This window comes from Prionailurus bengalensis, chromosome A3 (assembly GCF_016509475.1).
Source record: "Prionailurus bengalensis isolate Pbe53 chromosome A3, Fcat_Pben_1.1_paternal_pri, whole genome shotgun sequence".
Taxonomy (NCBI): domain Eukaryota; kingdom Metazoa; phylum Chordata; class Mammalia; order Carnivora; family Felidae; genus Prionailurus; species Prionailurus bengalensis.
Window position 1 is genome coordinate 120545076 of NC_057354.1, and position 16725 is coordinate 120561800.

Below are 16725 nucleotides of genomic sequence, written 5' to 3' on the forward strand. Positions count from 1 at the left end.
AGGTTTTGATGGAGGAGGCCACGTGCTGTGGAAAATCTTTGCTGAGAGGCCGGGGTGGGCGGTAGATATGCAAGAGGCAGGGAGCCCCGTCGTAGAACATCCACCAAGGTCGAGACCCGTGGCACAAAGGGCCCGGAGGGCGGAGGTGGAGGATAGAGGCCCGAGGACAGGATCAGGTGCCGGGTGGACTGAGGAGGAAGGGGGACCTCGGTTCTCTTCAGGGTTTGGGGCTTCGGCGGCCGAGGGGAGGGTGGTGCCACTACCGCGTAGGGAGAGAAGCCAGAGGAAACATGAGGCATCTGGGTCTAGAAGAGTGGGATTTTAGGTGGTTGCAAACCAGCCAGGTGGAGATGTCCAGAAAGTGGGGGTCTGTACTGACCCCGGTGCCTGAGCGTCTCCGCAGAGGGGACCGCGTGCCCCACGGGGGTGCCCGCCGTGCAGTAGTAGCTGCCCCCCGAGGCAGAGCAGAGGGGCCCGAGGGGTGGGAGAGTCAAGGGCATGGAGCCAGGGGAAGGCATGGGCAGGACTGAGAGCCAGAGAATCGACTGGCTTGGAAGCTTCCAGAAGTAGTGCGTCTTGTGGCTCAGCAGTGGCACTCAGCAAACGGTGGCCGATCGAGTGCTTGAAGCAGGGTAACGGTTAGCTGGCGAGGAGGCTGAATTGAACTCGAGGACCACGAGGATGGAAAATGGTCCTTTGAGGCTGTGGGTGACCGTATCAGAGTCCATTCAGAAGACAGAAAGCACATCGTGATCCGAACAGGAGAAGTTTTACTATCAAGACGTGTTAACTACAACTGGGGTTGGGAGTAGTGAGAGACCGGCCGGTGAGACGTAAAACGAACGACAGAGAATCTAGAAATAGCACGTGTGAGACCAGCCGCTTCCCCGGGGGTCACCATGGAGCGCCCGGGGAAGAGGCCCACGCCGGGGCCGATATCCCGACCTGGATGGAGAGGGCACGGCTGTGGCTCCCTGGATGACAGGGAGCTGACTGTGGAGACACGTTGGAAGACCTTGCTGGAGACTTGCCCCTGGAACTCACCGGAAGCCATCCTTTGGGTCCCAAGGAAAGCTACGCATGGGTCACACTGCCACTAAACTACCCAAGGGGAATGTCGGGTGGAGCTGTTGGCCGCTGCCGGCTGTTAGGGACTCTCCAGACCAGGCGCTTCAGAAGCCCCCTCGCTGCAGGAGCCCGGGGCCTGGGAAGTTGTGTACAGAGCTCCGGGAGAGCACCCCAGGTCTAGGAAAGAAGACTCCCTTTTCTTCAGTGTCCCTCCAGTACCCTCTGGTGGCAGAGTCTAACGCCGTGCCTGCTGGCAGAGGAGAAACACTTCAAGGGCCTGGTTCCATTTTCACCGAGCAGGAAGTGAAGGATGAATAAATCGCTAACTGGCAGTCTATCTACCCCTTTGGCCGCACAACTGCATTTGCACCTTTCACACCTCTTTGGGCTCCCCTACAACTACAGTCGAAGCCGTGTTTCTACCTCGCAAGACACGGCAAGCAATTCTTCTCACCCTTTTCCCCGAAGAGTCCCACGAAGCACTGGATCAGCCACTGTCTACGTGAATAGCTTCTCAAGTTCAGTCACAGTGCCACTGACTATTCTGATACCTAAAGACTAAAGTAATAGGGGAGGCTGGCTGGCTCAGTCGGTGGAGCACGTGACTCACTTGATCACAGGGTTGTGAGTTCGAGCCCCACGTTGGGTGTAGCGATTACTTAAAAATAAAATCTTTTTTTTTTTTTTTCAAAAGACTAAAGTATACATTTAACTTCCAACAGCTTGTGTATGAAATAATGGGAAGAAGGAGGAAAAAGAAGAAGAACGGTTACCATGTACAAATAAACACGTATATGTATCAAGTAAATAGAAAGTACACAAAACTACTACTGTTTTCATTTCTGTGTTTGTTCCCAAGGCCACGTTTGATGTCTGGCTCCTTTCTCCCGTTATCCACCCTAGATTTCCTCTGTGCTCTACTGGAATGGCAGCAGGCCAGGCTTCTTTTACCTGGTGCGGTGGCCCGAACCTTGATTCTCGAAGGATCCGAATCCCTCGTTGGTCTGTCTTTTATGTTGTTGTTATTGTTCCTCTGGTTTTTCCATTAACCCTAACTTTGGGGCTTGGAAGTTCTAAGAGGTGACTGAGAGAATCCTCTGGATTCCGGATGTGGTCTTCCTTGTCTCTGTTACGAACCAGCAACTCAGTGGTGTGGTAACTAGGATCGATCACGCAAGCCAGTGGAGTAACTCCTTTTTGGGGGCTCTTGGTTCAGTGGCGCAGGGGTCCAAAAAATGCCAGGCTGTGGACTTACTTTCCAGTGGAACCATGGTGGTGTCCCCTTCGGGGATTATGACGTTTCGCACTCCTAGACGGTTTCAGAGACAGGAGGTAGGGGCCGCAGGCAGGGGTCAACAGGGAGTAAGTGAAGAGGTCCCGGAGCTGGCAGGTGTGGACCGTGGGCTACCTCCAGGGGAGGACAGGACCGGACCCACGCTCACGGCTGCTCAGACAGCAGGCCCTGCCAGGGCCCACGTGGCTGATTCTCATGTGGACCCTCAGCCTGGCCACCCTGGCTCTCTGATCCAAGGCCCGGGACGCCCATCTGACTGCTCCAGCACCCATGGCTCCCCACAAGTCAGGCATCTCCTGACCTGTCACACTCAGAACTGCATGCTCCTTAACGTACTGGTTCTTTTTAATGCCCAAGGACAACTTCGGCTCCTTACCAGCATCTATTTTGGGTATAAATCTTTTTTTTCCCTCCTTGCTTTCGGGTCTGTGTCATGGTAACCATTAGTATGAGCACAGGAGTCTGATTCAACTCATCTCTGCCGGTGTTGCCACCATCGTGGCAGCAGGTTTGGTGTGATCACAAATGCTCACACTGGTGGTGCCCTGGCCTCGAGGGTAGTGTGACAGCCACAGGTCATCTTGTTGTGACTCCAGAGCCAGACAGATGGGCTTTGAAGTGGCAACAGGATGGCAGGACTGTTGGCCTGTTGCCAATGGCTTTTGGTATTCTCTGTGCAGCTGGTGGTTTGGATGGGAGGGATGTTTCTGGAAGCCAGAGGAATGGTATGATGATGTGCATCTCACTCACGCTGAGAGGGAATGAGCAGTCCAAAGGAGACCCCCCCCCCGCCCCCCCATCCAGCTCAGTCTTGTGACCGAGAGAGGCTGTGGTAGGGGGAAAGACTTGGCAGATAGACATCTCTGTCTAGGAGGCCTTGATCGCTCCCCTCAGCCTCCTACCGGCCCCCAGTTTACTAGGCCCGGAGCTTATCGCCACCCTGGCAGATGATTAGGTGGCGAGGGGCACACGATTACTCTCCTGCCTTCGGTCATCCACAAGGTGCATTTGTCGCTCCGCCCAAGCTCCAGTAGGAAATTCAGCTATGACGCTGTTATCTGTGGGCTGGTGCCACACCAGGGGCGTAGACAGATGATCTGCGGTGTAGGCTCAGCGAGTTTGGTAATCCGTGACCAAGTGCTGCCATGTTTGTAAGGACTCTGGAGTTAGATGGACCTGGCTTCATAATCCTTCCCTGGAACTTTCTACCTGTGCTCCCTTGGAGAAGTACTAAACCTCTCTCAGCCTCAGGTTCTCCCTTCTATAAGACGGGAATAACAAGAGAACCATTTCATACATTTCACAGGATCGTTGCAAGGATGAAATGGGACCATACGAGTCTCTTAGCAAGTGCCGAGCACATGGTAGGTACCCAGTAAATAGCTGAATGAACGATTGGCGCGTTGGGCAGAGCCCGGGCTACTATGATTAGAAAGTTGTTTACCACCACGCCGACTCCTGCCCTCCCCGCAGACAGGCCTCACCAGGAAAGGGAGGCTAACTGGAAACTTTGCTTTCAGACCAATCTGTGCCCAAAGTTAATATGTCTGCAACAGCCACATGTTAATTGTAAGAGGACATGATGAAGTGGAAAACTCTGGACTTTAGGGTGGGACAGACGTGGATGTGAATCCAGCTCCACCACTTAATAATGACCTTGGGCAGCTTTCTTAACCTTTCGATACCGCACGTTTCTCGTCTGGAAAACGGGGAGGGGGGAGGGGAGAGTCCCCACTTCAAAAGGTCGGAGTGAGGCGTGACGATGAACAAGATGTTGCGGTTGTAAAGCTCTATTCACAGGGGCTGGCACGTCGTGGGAGCTTCGTGAGTACAAGCTCCTGTTTGAGTGACGTCCGCTCACGGGCACTCGGGGGATTTCAAGAAAGGAGAGAAAACCGTGGGCTGGATTAGTCAGGGACTAACAGTTGTTTAAATGTACTGAGGATTTTCTTTGTGCCAGGCACCCTTGTAAGCATGTTCAATGAATTTCGTTTGAATTCTCACAACAACCCTGTGAAGTGGCTCCTATTATTACCCCATTTTACAGCTGAGAAAACTGAGGCCGCGGGCCATGGTTTTGCCCCAGGTCACACAGCTGATAGAGTAAGCAGGTCAGGATTTGAACCCACGCAGGAAGAAGCCCTTTAGGAGGCTGAGATTAGCATATGAGTCAGGACTGTCAGCCACACGGCACAGACTCACTCACACCCAAGCAGGGAAAGGCTTCCATTACTGCGAGTTTCAGAGATGCCCTGCCTCCAGGTACAGCTAGATTCTCGGGGGCCTAGACAATGACCTCAGTGTGCCATCCCTCTGTCTTCAGCTCTTTGTTCTCAGGCAAGCCCTCCCCCGCAGGCAGCCGCTCCTGACTCACATCCTACCCTGTAGCCTTTCCACTGCACCACCACGGTCCCCGGAGGCGTCCGGTTGGCCCCGCCTGGTCACGTGCTCACTCTGCCTGGGGTGAGTTGCGGGGTCAGGACAAATACGCCCCAAGCCCCCTGGTGGGGAGGGGTAGATAGCTGGAAACAAGCAAAGTCCACAAGGGGAAAAGGAGACTTTAGACGGAGGGGGAGGAAGGGCCTGCTCCAGAGATGGTCTATGTTTTTCAGCGATGCAGATCGAGCACTTGAGATGGAGTGGAAGGGGCTCTTACGATGATGACATCAAGACTGTGTTGTTTTTTTAATTTTTAAAAAATTTTTGTTTATCTTTGAGAAAGAGAGCGTGAGCAGGGGAGGGGCAGAGAGAGAAGGAGACACAGAATCCAGAGCAGCTCCAGGCTCTGAGCTGTCAGCACAGAGCCCGACAGGGGGCTTGAACCCACCAACCGTGAGATCGTGACCTGAGCCGAAGTCGGAAGTTCAACCGACTGAGCCACCCAGGCGCCCCGGGATTGTTTTTGATGGAGAAAGGATTTAGGTTTGGGGCAATTCTGGTTTTGTTCCTGGAAGAGAATCGTTCTGCGCAGGCTCTTGTTGAGGTGACATAGCGGGGTGACGGTCTCAGTGCCGGTGGGCGCAAACCTGGAGGGGAGACTTGGGGTGATGAGCTGGGAGGTGCTGATGGGGTTGGGGTTGGTGAGGAAGGTGGGGACGGTGCCGGGGACGGTGTGGTGGCAGGCTGGAGGCGGGGGGGGGGGGGCAGGTGACGTGGCAGGGATGGCTCAACTGTGGGTGTTCGGCTGAGGTGGGCTGTTGAATGAGCCGGTGTTGCGGTTAGGGACGTGGGCAGCCATGGCAAGCACAGATGCACTTTGGGAGGAATGGAAGGGACGTGCAGCACCCTGGGCAGGGGCTGTGCTTGGTGGAAGTGATGTACGGGGAGGGATTAGACACGTTCGGTGAGGGGTGGGGTGGGGGAGCAGGGAGGGAGGCACCCCTTTTATAGCTGGTGATGGAACTGTGTGTGGGCGTGAGGCACTGGTCATGGTCATGCTGTGGGAAGTGATGGTTTCACAGAGCAGCAAGGTAGAAGGGCTTAGACTCACTCGTAGAGGAGGATAGAAGCCAACGCCAACCAGTGGTTGAAGTTGGGAGGTAAGCCCTCTTGCCCTTCCCTATTCCCTCTTTAAAATAATTGTGTTAATGTTTATGTATTTTTGAGAGAGAGAGAGACAGAGACAGACAGAATGCAAGCGGGGGAGGGGCAGAGAGAGAGGGAGACACAGAATCCGAAGCAGGCTCCAGGCTCCGAGCTGGCAGCGCAGAGCCCGGCGCGGGGCTTGAACCCCCGAACCGTGAGATGATGACCTGAGCTGAAGCTGACGCTTAACCTCCTGGTTAACCCAGGCGCCCCATAACATTCCTGTCTTATTTCCTCACAGCAGTACATACGCATCACGTAAGAAGTCAAGACCAACATCACTTCACCAAAGAGACCCTCCCACCCTCTCTTTCTCAGAGGCGACCACTTTTAGCTGTTTCTTCTAGCAATTTTGCATCTCACGTTTCTGAGGCATGTGCATATTTTTGATTCTTCTTCCATTTTAGACATTTCCCATTGATTTCCTATTTAGTAAGTAGGCATGCAGCTCCCTTACACGGCCAGCCTTTCTGCTCCTAAATAGTTCTCGTGGTAGGGCATACTATTAACAGTGCTCTTTCAAAAATGTTTTATGCACATATGAATGCATGCGTGTGTATACGTGTCATAGGCAGGATATCGCCACGTCCCCATCCCCGCCAAGAGGGACGCATCCTAATCCCCTGAACCTGTGGATATGTTACCTTATGTAACAAAAGGGACTTTGCCGGCAGGTCTGATTAAGTTAAAGATCTTGAGATGGGGAGATCATCCTACATTCTCTGGGTGGGTCTAGGGTAATCGACCGGGTCCCTAGAAATGAAAGACAGAGGTGGGAGAGGCAGAGGAGATGTGATTCTGGCAGCGGAGTCAGAGTAATGCGATAAGAGAGAGCCTGGCCGTTGCTGGCTCTGACGATGGAAGGGACCATGAGCCAAGGAATGTGAGTAGCCTGTAGGAGTCGAAAAAGTCGAGGGAATGGATTCTCCCTCGAGCCTCCAGAGAGGGGAGTGCAGCCCTACCAACATCTTGATTTTCAGTCCAGTGACAAGAACCATTTTGAACTTTTGTCTCCCAGAACTGCAACATGGCACATTTGTGTTGTTTTAAGTCATTAATTTTGTGGTGACTTGTAACAGCAGCAACAGGAAATGCATATATATATACACACACACATATATATATACACACACGTATATATATACGTATATATATACATATATACATATATATACACATATATATGTATATATATACACACACGTATATATATATATACGTGTGTGTATATATATATATGTACGTATATATATATATACGTATATATATATATACGTGTATATATATATATATATATATACGTGTGTGTATATATATACACACATATGTATATATACCCACATGCACTATATAGGTGTGTATACACACACACATATTTGTTAAATCAACTAATGCGTCTGTATTCACAGCTAAGCCTTATAGTATACTGCAATCATTTCCTTTTTTTTTTTTCCACTGAAGTTAACAATGATCTGGTTTCTGCATCTGCCTTATTTTCTTTGTACCTTTTGCTAGTTGCTGCCTCACCTTCTAATAGCTGTTGGTGTGGCTTTCCATAGGGCAGTCACATCAAATATTACCTGCTCCAGACCCAGTTTTCCAGTTCTTGCTGGAAAGTTCTTTCCAGTTCTAGCTGTGTGGCACGTTGTGGCTGCCATTCTGTGGCTTCCTTTTGTGGTCCTCCGTGGCATTCCCTCTGCCTTCTTTCGGGTCGAAGTTCCTGTTTCCTGGATCTCGCCTTCTTCCTCTTGTCTGGTTTACTCCCCCTTTTTGGAGCACATCGTCCAGGACAGATACCTGTCAATATCCGAATCCGTTCAGTTCCTGAGTTCAGATGGCAGAGTGGGAACAGGGAGTGACACCCGTAGTCTTGTCGGATTAAAAAGACCGTTCGATGGCCAAGGGCATGGCAATGACAGCAGTCAACAGGCCTGAGGCTTAGGTGACGCTGCTTTGATCCGAACAGTGACCCTCGATGGCTTCACCTGGCCTGTTTCCACCTCATTCCCAGAGATCCCCTTCCCTTGTCTCGTGTGTCTTAGAGGACATCTTCCTGTGTTCCTGAGAAAGGAGAGTCTGGAAAATATATTCTCCTATCACACGTAAATGATGACGAGGCTGCGTAAAGAATTCTAACGGGAGAATTATTTTAAGAATTCCAAAGGTATTGGTCCTTTGTCTTCTTGCTTTCCACATTACCGTTGAGCGATCCGAAGCCATTCTGCTTCCTGGACCTTTATGTGTCACTTTTTCTCCTGGTCTGCAAGATCCTCTCTTGATGTCAGTGTTCTGAGATTTCACGGTGACATGCCTCGTGGTGGGTCTTTTCAACCAGGTCACTCATGTCTCGGCTCTGGGAAATTCCCTTGAATTATTTCATTGGTAATTTTCTCCCGTTTTTTTGTTTTTGTTTTTGTTTTTTTTTTCTGTAATGCCTGCTTTTCAGATGAAACTTCCGGACCAGTTCTCAAGCTGTCTTTCCCGTCCTCTCCTATTTCCATTTTTCTCTTTGGAGTACCTTTGTGTTGAGTTCTGCATCTTGCTAGCATGACTTGTACCTTCGGCAAATCTGTTTTGTTCTCTGAGTGTTCTCTTCAAATCGCGCCACGTTCTTGTCTCGTGAACGCGGCGTCTGATCTGGGCCTGGAGTCTAGGTTTTCCAAGTTGTGGTTTGGTTTGGGTTTCTGCGTTCTCGTCTCTGTCTTCCAAGTCAGAGGCTTCCCTCTGACGTCCACTGGTCCATGATGGTCCTTTTCAGGATTAAGCACGGGGAACGAACAAGCGGATTAGAAGACCTGTGCATGATGCTGGGGCTTGTTGTGCGGCAGACCCACCTGGTTGACCTAAACAAGCCATTTGGACACCGTTTGGCTTCTGGTGGCAGCATCTATGTCCGCAGGCCTATCCCCTCGGACTAATGAGATTCTCCAGAGAAGGCGAGGGTCGGGCTGCCAGGGTTCTGGGAGCCCAGTGGGGAAAAGCTGGGGGCACTTGACGTCAGCGTTTAAAATAATCTTCGTCTCCCGGATTTTGATATATTACCTTTGCTCTCAGCTGCACCAGTCAACTCTCTGTGCAGAGACCCCTCTGTTCTGTGCTCTCCAGAGAGTAAACCTTCGGACTCCACGGGGACAGACCTAGGGCTTTTACTTCTTTCCTTCAGTCTTCTTCATTTTCCCTTGTCCGTCCCCCTCACCCCTGGTCTGGGAGATATCTGGTGCTATTGTCTCAAGTGTCTTTTGAGGATTCTTGTCATAAAGCAGGTCTGATCTGGTTGATTTGAGGTTGATTTGAAATCAGTTTTGTCTGAAATTTGGCAATCACGAAGCTGCTTTCCAGACCCCAAAATGTCGCGGGGGTGGGGGTGTCTCCTCTCTGTTCGGCCCCAGCCCGTGACTGTACGTCTTGAGAAACAAAACAAAAAAAAACTTTTTACCAACTTGGATTTAGACAGTGGTGAAATTTGGTGTGTATATTCAAAATCCCTGTCCTTTTTCCACAGCGGGTTTGGAATTGAAGAGTGATAATGGTGACTGTGTAGGTTGTGATACCCAGACATTTTTCTGGTGGGATTCCTTAAGCATTTAAAAAAAAAAAATTTTTTTTAACGTTTATTTATTTATTTATTTATTTATTTTCAAACGTTTATTTATTTTTGGGACAGAGAGAGACAGAGCATGAACGGGGGATGGGCAGAGAGAGAGGGAGACACAGAATCGGAAACAGGCTCCAGGCTCTGAGCCATCAGCCCAGAGCCCGACGCGGGGCTCGAACTCACAGACCGTGAGATCGTGATCTGGCTGAAGTCAGACGCTTAACTGACTGCGCCACCCAGGCGCCCCAGCGTTTATTTATTTTTGAGACAGAGAGAGACAGAGCATGAACGGGGGAGGGGCAGAGAGAGAGGGAGACACAGAATTGGAAGCAGGCTCCAGGCTCTGAGCCATCAGCCCAGAGCTCGACGCGGGGCTCGAACTCATGGACTGTGAGATCGTGACCCGAGCTGAAGTCGGACGCTTAACCGACTGAGCCGCCCAGGCGCCCCTCCTTAAGCATTTTTTAAAGATGTTGCTATACACATTATTTACGGCCACTGTGGACATTTAGAAGTGTAAAGAAGGAAATAAAAGCTGCTTGTCCTTGGTGGTAGGGTTCCTGGCATGGATTTTTCTTTGGTGGTGGTTTTTGTGGCACAGCCCTTGGCACCGGTGAGAAGGAGGCTTCGGCGCCAGGAGCAGCAGAGAGCCGTGCTTGGCGAAGGACCGTCGTCGTGGTGGACACATGCCGCTGGGTTGGGACCGGGGGCCCAGGAGCTGGCCGCTCCTCTCAGCAGGGCTGCTTGAGAGAAGGAAGCTTCCAAGGGCAGGTGGGAAGCGCCGTGTCGAGTCCTGGAGCTTGGCCACCGTCGTGGGCCCCCTGGGCTGTGCGGTGCATGGCCTGCCTGACCATATGCCGGATGGTTTTAGATGATGTTGGGTGATTCTGAGGAGCACTTTCTGACAGATCTGTTCCACTGAGTAACACAAAGGAACCTACAGACTGACCCAGGTCAGCTGAGTTTGCGGTGAGTTTGTGCGTGCCTCTCAGATACCAGGGGGATATGGGGAGGAAGGGGAGGAGGAAAGAGGTTTCCTTTCCTTTCCGGGGTGTCTGCCCTCAGGGTCAATGCCTCGTGATGTTCCGCTTTTCCCTCCTACTTCCTACTCTTTTCAATGGCAACCAGAGGTTCTCTGAAAGTGGTTTTTTTTTTTTTTTTTTTTTTTTTTTTTTTTTTCTTGCAGAAGCTCCCTGGGTGTTTCTGGGCCTCAGGGCAGTGTTGAGACAAACATCTGGTGGAGGGTTATCTGCCTCTTACTTACTTTGTGCCTGGGTCTTCACCGACTCCATTCTGGGGCTCTGGGGCTCCTGAAGTTGTCCCAGCCTTGTCTGCGTCTCCCCTTTGCCCTTGGAGCCTCCAGTAGCTTGGCCGGGAGGGGCTAGAAGACCCCTTGTAGATAACGGAGTCTACCTCGACCATTTCACGGTTGAGGAAACTAAGGGTGGGAAGCCCGAGTCAGGACTAGAACCCACATCTGCTGACTCTGGGTTCAATATTCTTTCCAACCAGATAACTCCCTTATCCTTTTGAAGGTTTTGATGTGGTTGGGGGGGGGAGGGGTGGTGGGAAGGCCATTGGGCATGTTTGTGCTAACAAACGGGGTGTGGGTTTGAGGGGGAATGACTGGCTGATAATGGAGGGAAGCTTTATGGAGCTCTGGGTTGGACCAGTTCTCTAATGGGCTCTCAAGAGTTGTTTCTGTGGGGTGGTATAAGCTGGGGGACAAAGCTTCACAGACAGCCCCCCCCCCCCACCAGAGCTTTAGTGAGAGAGATCTGGATTCAAGTTTCTGCTTTGACTCTAGAATATGGACAAATCCTAACCTTTTTGAACATTAGGTTCCACTGTAAACGTGGGATAGTAATAGTACTAGAAGCTCCCCGAAGGAAGGAAGGAAGGAAGGAAGGAAGGAAGGAAGGAAGGAAGGCAGGCCAGCGTGTCACGCGCTTAGCACCGTGTCTGACACTTAAAGCAATACTCCTCCTGCTGTCTGTGCACTCGTGCATTTGGGCAGCAAACATTCATGGGGCTCAGTACTGTGCCGAGCTTACGTGTCTGCATAGCACCTGGGGTTTCCTTCGGGTTCACCTGTGGGGGCTTGGAGCACCTACAGCCCACTGGGGTCTGAACTTACCGCCCCTCCTGTGCTGGCCCTAAGGAGGCTCCTCCCAGCCCCAGCCTGTCCCAACACACCCTGGGCAGAACCCACCTTCCAGCCGCCGCCGTCCCTGGGGGAGGGGCCGCGCCCGTGGGAGACCCAAGCCTGTGCTTTCTCCAGTGCCTGGTTTTCCAGGGAGCCTTGGCTGGAGGGGGATGGGAGAAGGAGCCCGAGAGGGAGGGGAAGCCCGGGAAGCAGAACGGGAACTGGAAGGGGAAGGGTGTGGGTGGGCCCAGATCCAGCTGCCTCCCACTTTCCTTCTCCTGCCAATCCCCTCCCCGCGGGCGGGTGCACTGGAGGCAGGGGCTTGGCCCGGGTTTCCTCCTGGGGGGTGGGGAGCCCAGAACTCAGTGTCTCCGAGCAAAGGGGGTTGAATCCGCAACACCCCCACCCCGAGCAGAGGCCTGCGGCGGGGGCTTTGTGATTTCACTGGCTTGAGGCCCGCACCTGAAGCAGGGAAGATGAAAAAGCCCCTAAAATCAAGCAGGGTGGGTGCAGAGGGCCCCCTCAAGCCCACCAGGTTCCCCGGGCAAATGGTGCCGATTCGTGGGGCCCGAGTGGGGGTGGGGGGGAAGCAGCCTCCCGTCAGCCGTCGCCGTGGCCTTGGCTTCGGCCTTTCCCCACCGGGGCGCCCTCCAGACTGCACTGCAAACCTAGGCCTTCAGCCTGGCCGCAGCCCGAGTTCAACCTCAGCTCTCTCTGGGCCCAGGCGCTGGTCCTAAAGTGAGCTGACATTCATTTCACATCCTGTGACTGCAGCTCACTTCCTCCACGTGGTGGGAGCGGTGTGGGGGCGGGGGCGTGAGGGGAGGACAGATTAGAAGGAAAATGTAGCGGGGCTGGGGACCTCTGGGATTTCCCAGGGGGTGGCTGGGTGGGAGGGAGGGTGCGGGAAGCTTTCAAAGGAGAGAACAGACGTGAATGAAGAAAAGGGAGGAGGCAGGAGGCAGTTAGAAGTCCCAGAAGTGGCGCCCACTGCGCCCCAGCAACGCGGAGGCCCCGGGGAGACTGTTGCCGCCTCGCAGGCAGGAGGTGGCCCTGGGGGAAGCCAGGCAGTACCCTGCCAGCTGAGTCGGCCTCGGTTTCCCCTACTCTCTGGGGTGCTAGTTTGGCCGGAGCTGCTGGTGAGCCTGGGAAGAGGAGTGAGGTCGGAGGAACAGGCCTCACAGGCCCCGGGGCTGAGGTGTGTGTGTGGGGGGGTCAGGTGGGGCCTGGGTTGGGGGTGCCCTGCCCTGCTGACCCCTCTTGTCTTTCCCCCACAGGTGGAGCCACTGGAAGCCCACACCGCAGGCAGCAGGAGTCTCCCTCAGCACCGGGATCTATGTCTAAGTTCTAACTCTTGCTTACAAAGACCACGATAATTCCTTCCCCAAAGCCCAGCAGCCCCCCAGCCCCGCGCAGCCCCAGCCTGCCTCCCACCGCCCAGCTGCCCGCAATGCCCTCCAGCGGCCCCGGGGACACCAGCAGCTCCGCTCCGGAGCGGGAGGAGGACCGCAAGGTGAGCGGCTGGCTCTGCCCAGGACCCCCTGGGACCCCAAACCCAGGGAAGGGGAGGGCCCGTCCCCGAGCAGTGACAGCTCTGGTGTGCTGAGCGCTGGACCGCGCAGCTCAGCCTTCGCGCTGGGCGGTGGAGGGGGGTGATGTCCCCCTTCGGGTGATGGCTGGTAGAGGTTCAGTCCTGGTGGTACGGTGGGAACTTGAACCACGTGATCAGGCTCCAGGACCCAGGCTTTTCACCTTCCTGGTGTCTGAGCAGAGGCTCAAGCCCTGGGTCTGTACAGTGTTGGCAGTCGGCCTTGCAGCGTGTCCCCAAACCCAGATTCCTTTCTGGATTGGCCTCCTACCAGCCCTGTGTCCTTGGGTTGGTCACTTTACCTGTCTTAGCTGCCTCTGCTTCCCCAGGGTATTCGGTAGCTTCTGGGAGGCCAAAGACAAATTCAGGGAGGTTGGTAGATGTGAGGCCGCGTGAGGGCTCCCCCTCCCACACAGGGTGACACCAGTCATCCTGGAGATGGTGATTTCCTGCCCCTCACCCCCACCCCGGGCTCTGAGTGAGTGTCACTTCTGACCATGGAGCTAATGACCTCCTTGTTTTCAGAGCCCCATGAGAGGTGACCTCATCACCCTCTGCTGAACTCCAGGATGAGCCTAAATCAGAGGAGATCCCAGCAGACCAGTAGGGATCCCTGCTGGGTCCCCACAGGCTGCCTTGGAACCTCACCAAGCCGTGTCCACCTGTAGGCAAAGCCACCCTGAACCCCCAACGTTGGGATTCTGTGTTCCCCCTCTGTCAGTGAAATGGTAAACCCCACCACCACCTTTCTGGGGAAGCTGTGCCAGCCACGGGCCTTTCTGGGGTGTCCTATCTGCCGTGCCCTGGTCCCCACAGTTTCCTCTGCCTGCTCCCCTTTTCCTGAGCAAGGAGCGAGGGGTGGTGATGCTTGGTTGGGGGTTATAGTTTGTCCTTCTGGAACTACAGTGGACACCTGGCACCGGGCATGCCCCCCCCCCCCGGCACTCTGAGGAGGGTCCCCTCTGCTTGGCCACCGTCAGGGGCGGCCCTGAGACCCGCTCACTGCTTATCCTCCCCCATGCGTGCTCAGCTCCTTCCTGGGTTTGCTCATTCTTAGAGCCTGTTTCGGTTTTCTGAGTGGTTTCCATCCATGTGGTTCTTGGAAGCAGCCCTTGAGACAGGTGGGGCAAGGGCAGATGGCCCTAGTTTACAGGTGAGGACGCTGAGCCCAGATACTCAGTGGTGGGTCCAGATGAGAGCCTAGTGGGTCAGAACCTTTCCCGCTGCCCCGCCTGCGTCAGTCCTCGTGCGGACACACGCACAGGTGTGCGCACAAAGCGCAGGCACCTGCCTTCCCAGCCTGGAATCCACAGAATGCCCCGGTTGGGGGCGTATACGCAGCAAACTGGGGAGAAAGTGCTTGCCGTGGCCCACTGAGCCAGGCTTTCTAGGCGCTACCGGTCCCCTTCTCTCTGACCCCCACAGAAAATAACAGGTAGTCCAGGTTATCCTGTGGGCCTTCTGGGCCACTCCTATCTCGGGTGGCAGTAGACCTACACCCTGCCACCACGGAGTCAGGGCCACCTGCAGCTGGCCACCTGTGCTCTTGAGTGGAGGCTATGGGTAATTCCCTTCCCTCCACCAGCTCTGCTTTGCTCCTCTGTTGGATTAGGTGACCCTGACCTCCCGACGTGGCCTGATGCCCTGACTGGTGCTGACACAGCTCCAGTCCCTACACTGGCAGGTGGGGAAGGGGGGGGGGGGGGACAGTCAGGCCGGATTCCTCTTGTTACTGAACTGTGCCACCCTGGATAGCAGAGGCCCTGGCTCCCTCGCATGGAAAGCAGCAGATCAGGCTCCCTGTGATGACAGTTCAAGATCGAGAAAGAGCACTGGACAGAGTCAGAAGTCCCCGGGCCCGGGCCTGAGTACGCCACTTCCTGGAGATGTGACTTCAGGCCATCCGGGCTTGCATTCGCTCAGCTGTGAAGTGGGGATCATGACTCTGGCTGTGCCTGTTTTACAGGGTGGTTGTGGAAGTCAGATGAGGTCACGGGCATGGAAATGCCCTGCAAACAGCAAAGTCTGGTCCAATTATGAGGGATTACGATTGCTATTATTATCTACCCATAGTAACTGTTCTGGCTCACGCGGCAACAAACACACACCCAAGCCCCAGATCCTGGTGCTGATAGAGCGGCCGATAGACGGGGGCTGGGGCATGGCGGGCGCTCCTCCCCAGTCGCCCACGCCCACAGCGCGCATGCCGGCTCACCTGGCACACCTCCCTGGCACCTCTGGGCTGGCTCCCACAGCTCCAGGGAGCCACCGGGGAGGGCGGGTAGAGACACAGCCGCCCACGCTGGCCCGAGAAAGCCAGGCCTGGGGCAGAGGTGCCTTGTCTGCAGAGGGGGAAGATGGGCTTGGGCTGCGGCCCAAGGAGCCTGGCAGAGTTGCCTGGGGCACCTGGCACAAAGGAACTGTTTGGTGAGCCAGAGGGAAGGGGTGTGGCCACGCACTGGCCCCTGCTCCACTGGGCCCCACGCCCCTTCCAGCCTCCTTCCCGGCCACGCCTCCACGCACCTTCCACTTGGGTACTTCCTGGAGCTGCCAGGCCTCTGTTTCTGCGGTTTCCTCTGCCCGGTGTGCCTGCTCCCTAATCTTCACTGCTCCTCTCTGATCAAAGCCCTTGCTTCCTTCTGTCGGCCTTGAATTACAGTTTGTAGCGGACATGCAGTTCTCAAAACGTGACCCCCTAAACCGGCAGCCCCAGTGGCCCCTGGAAAGGTTAGAAATGCAAATCAGAAACTCTGGGGCAGGGGCCCAGCAATCTGTTTTAACTAGCTCTCTAGGGCATCTAGGAAGTACTGGTGTGGATGATATCCAGGGGGAGGGGAGGGCAGGGCCTGACTAGCCTAGAGTAGATGCTCAGGAAATACATAGCGGATAGCAGAGAAAGGGAAATGAGAGGGGTAAGACCCTCCCACCGAACAGCAGCCTGGGGCCTGGGTCAAGCAGGCTGGGTGCAGTGGTGGCTGAGGCAGAGTGCGTATGGCTGGGAGTGCATAGAGGGGTCTGCCCAGCACCTCTTCTCCCTGTGGCCTCCCCTGCCTTGCCATCCGTATGTTAAGTGGGGAGGCTGGGACAATGCAGATTTGGGGGGGGTAGAGCTCTGGGGTTCTCTCCAGGGTGGGTCAGCTGGGTAGATGTAGCCACATGGAGGGAGGGGGAGCTGGCCTTATGGGAGATGTGTGTGGGGCGGGGGGGGGGGGGGGGGGGGGGGGGCGCGTCCAACAGCAGGGAGGCCCGGAGCCAGGGTCCTGGCTTGCGGAGGAGCATGGAGGTGGGGTGTCAGGCCCTGCATGGAGGGGAGGGGAGGGGCAGAGGGAGCAGGAAGGGGCTGGAAAGGCCTCCTCAGTTCCCCAAATATGAATCAGCGCCTGGCCACGAGTCCAAGCCCCAGGCTGGGCCCCCGATCACGCCGCTCCCCTCTTTCTTTCCTCTGGCCT

At 54.7% G+C, this 16725-nt stretch overlaps 1 protein-coding gene across 3 annotated transcripts in view; it reads left to right on the plus strand.

Annotated features, from left to right (window-relative positions):
* The window catches only part of DNMT3A (DNA methyltransferase 3 alpha), a 106198-nt gene that overhangs the window by 14405 nt on the left and 75068 nt on the right, over window positions 1–16725 (plus strand). For 2 of the 3 annotated variants that reach the window (XM_043604385.1, XM_043604384.1), the window contains exon 2: window positions 12966–13201. In XM_043604385.1, the coding sequence (XP_043460320.1) occupies window positions 13139–13201 (63 nt within the window). In that variant the 5' untranslated portion in view covers window positions 12966–13138. Of the gene's footprint in view, window positions 1–12050; window positions 12192–12965; window positions 13202–16725 lie in introns of those variants that run through there. The other variant, XM_043604386.1, reaches the window with a different exon arrangement.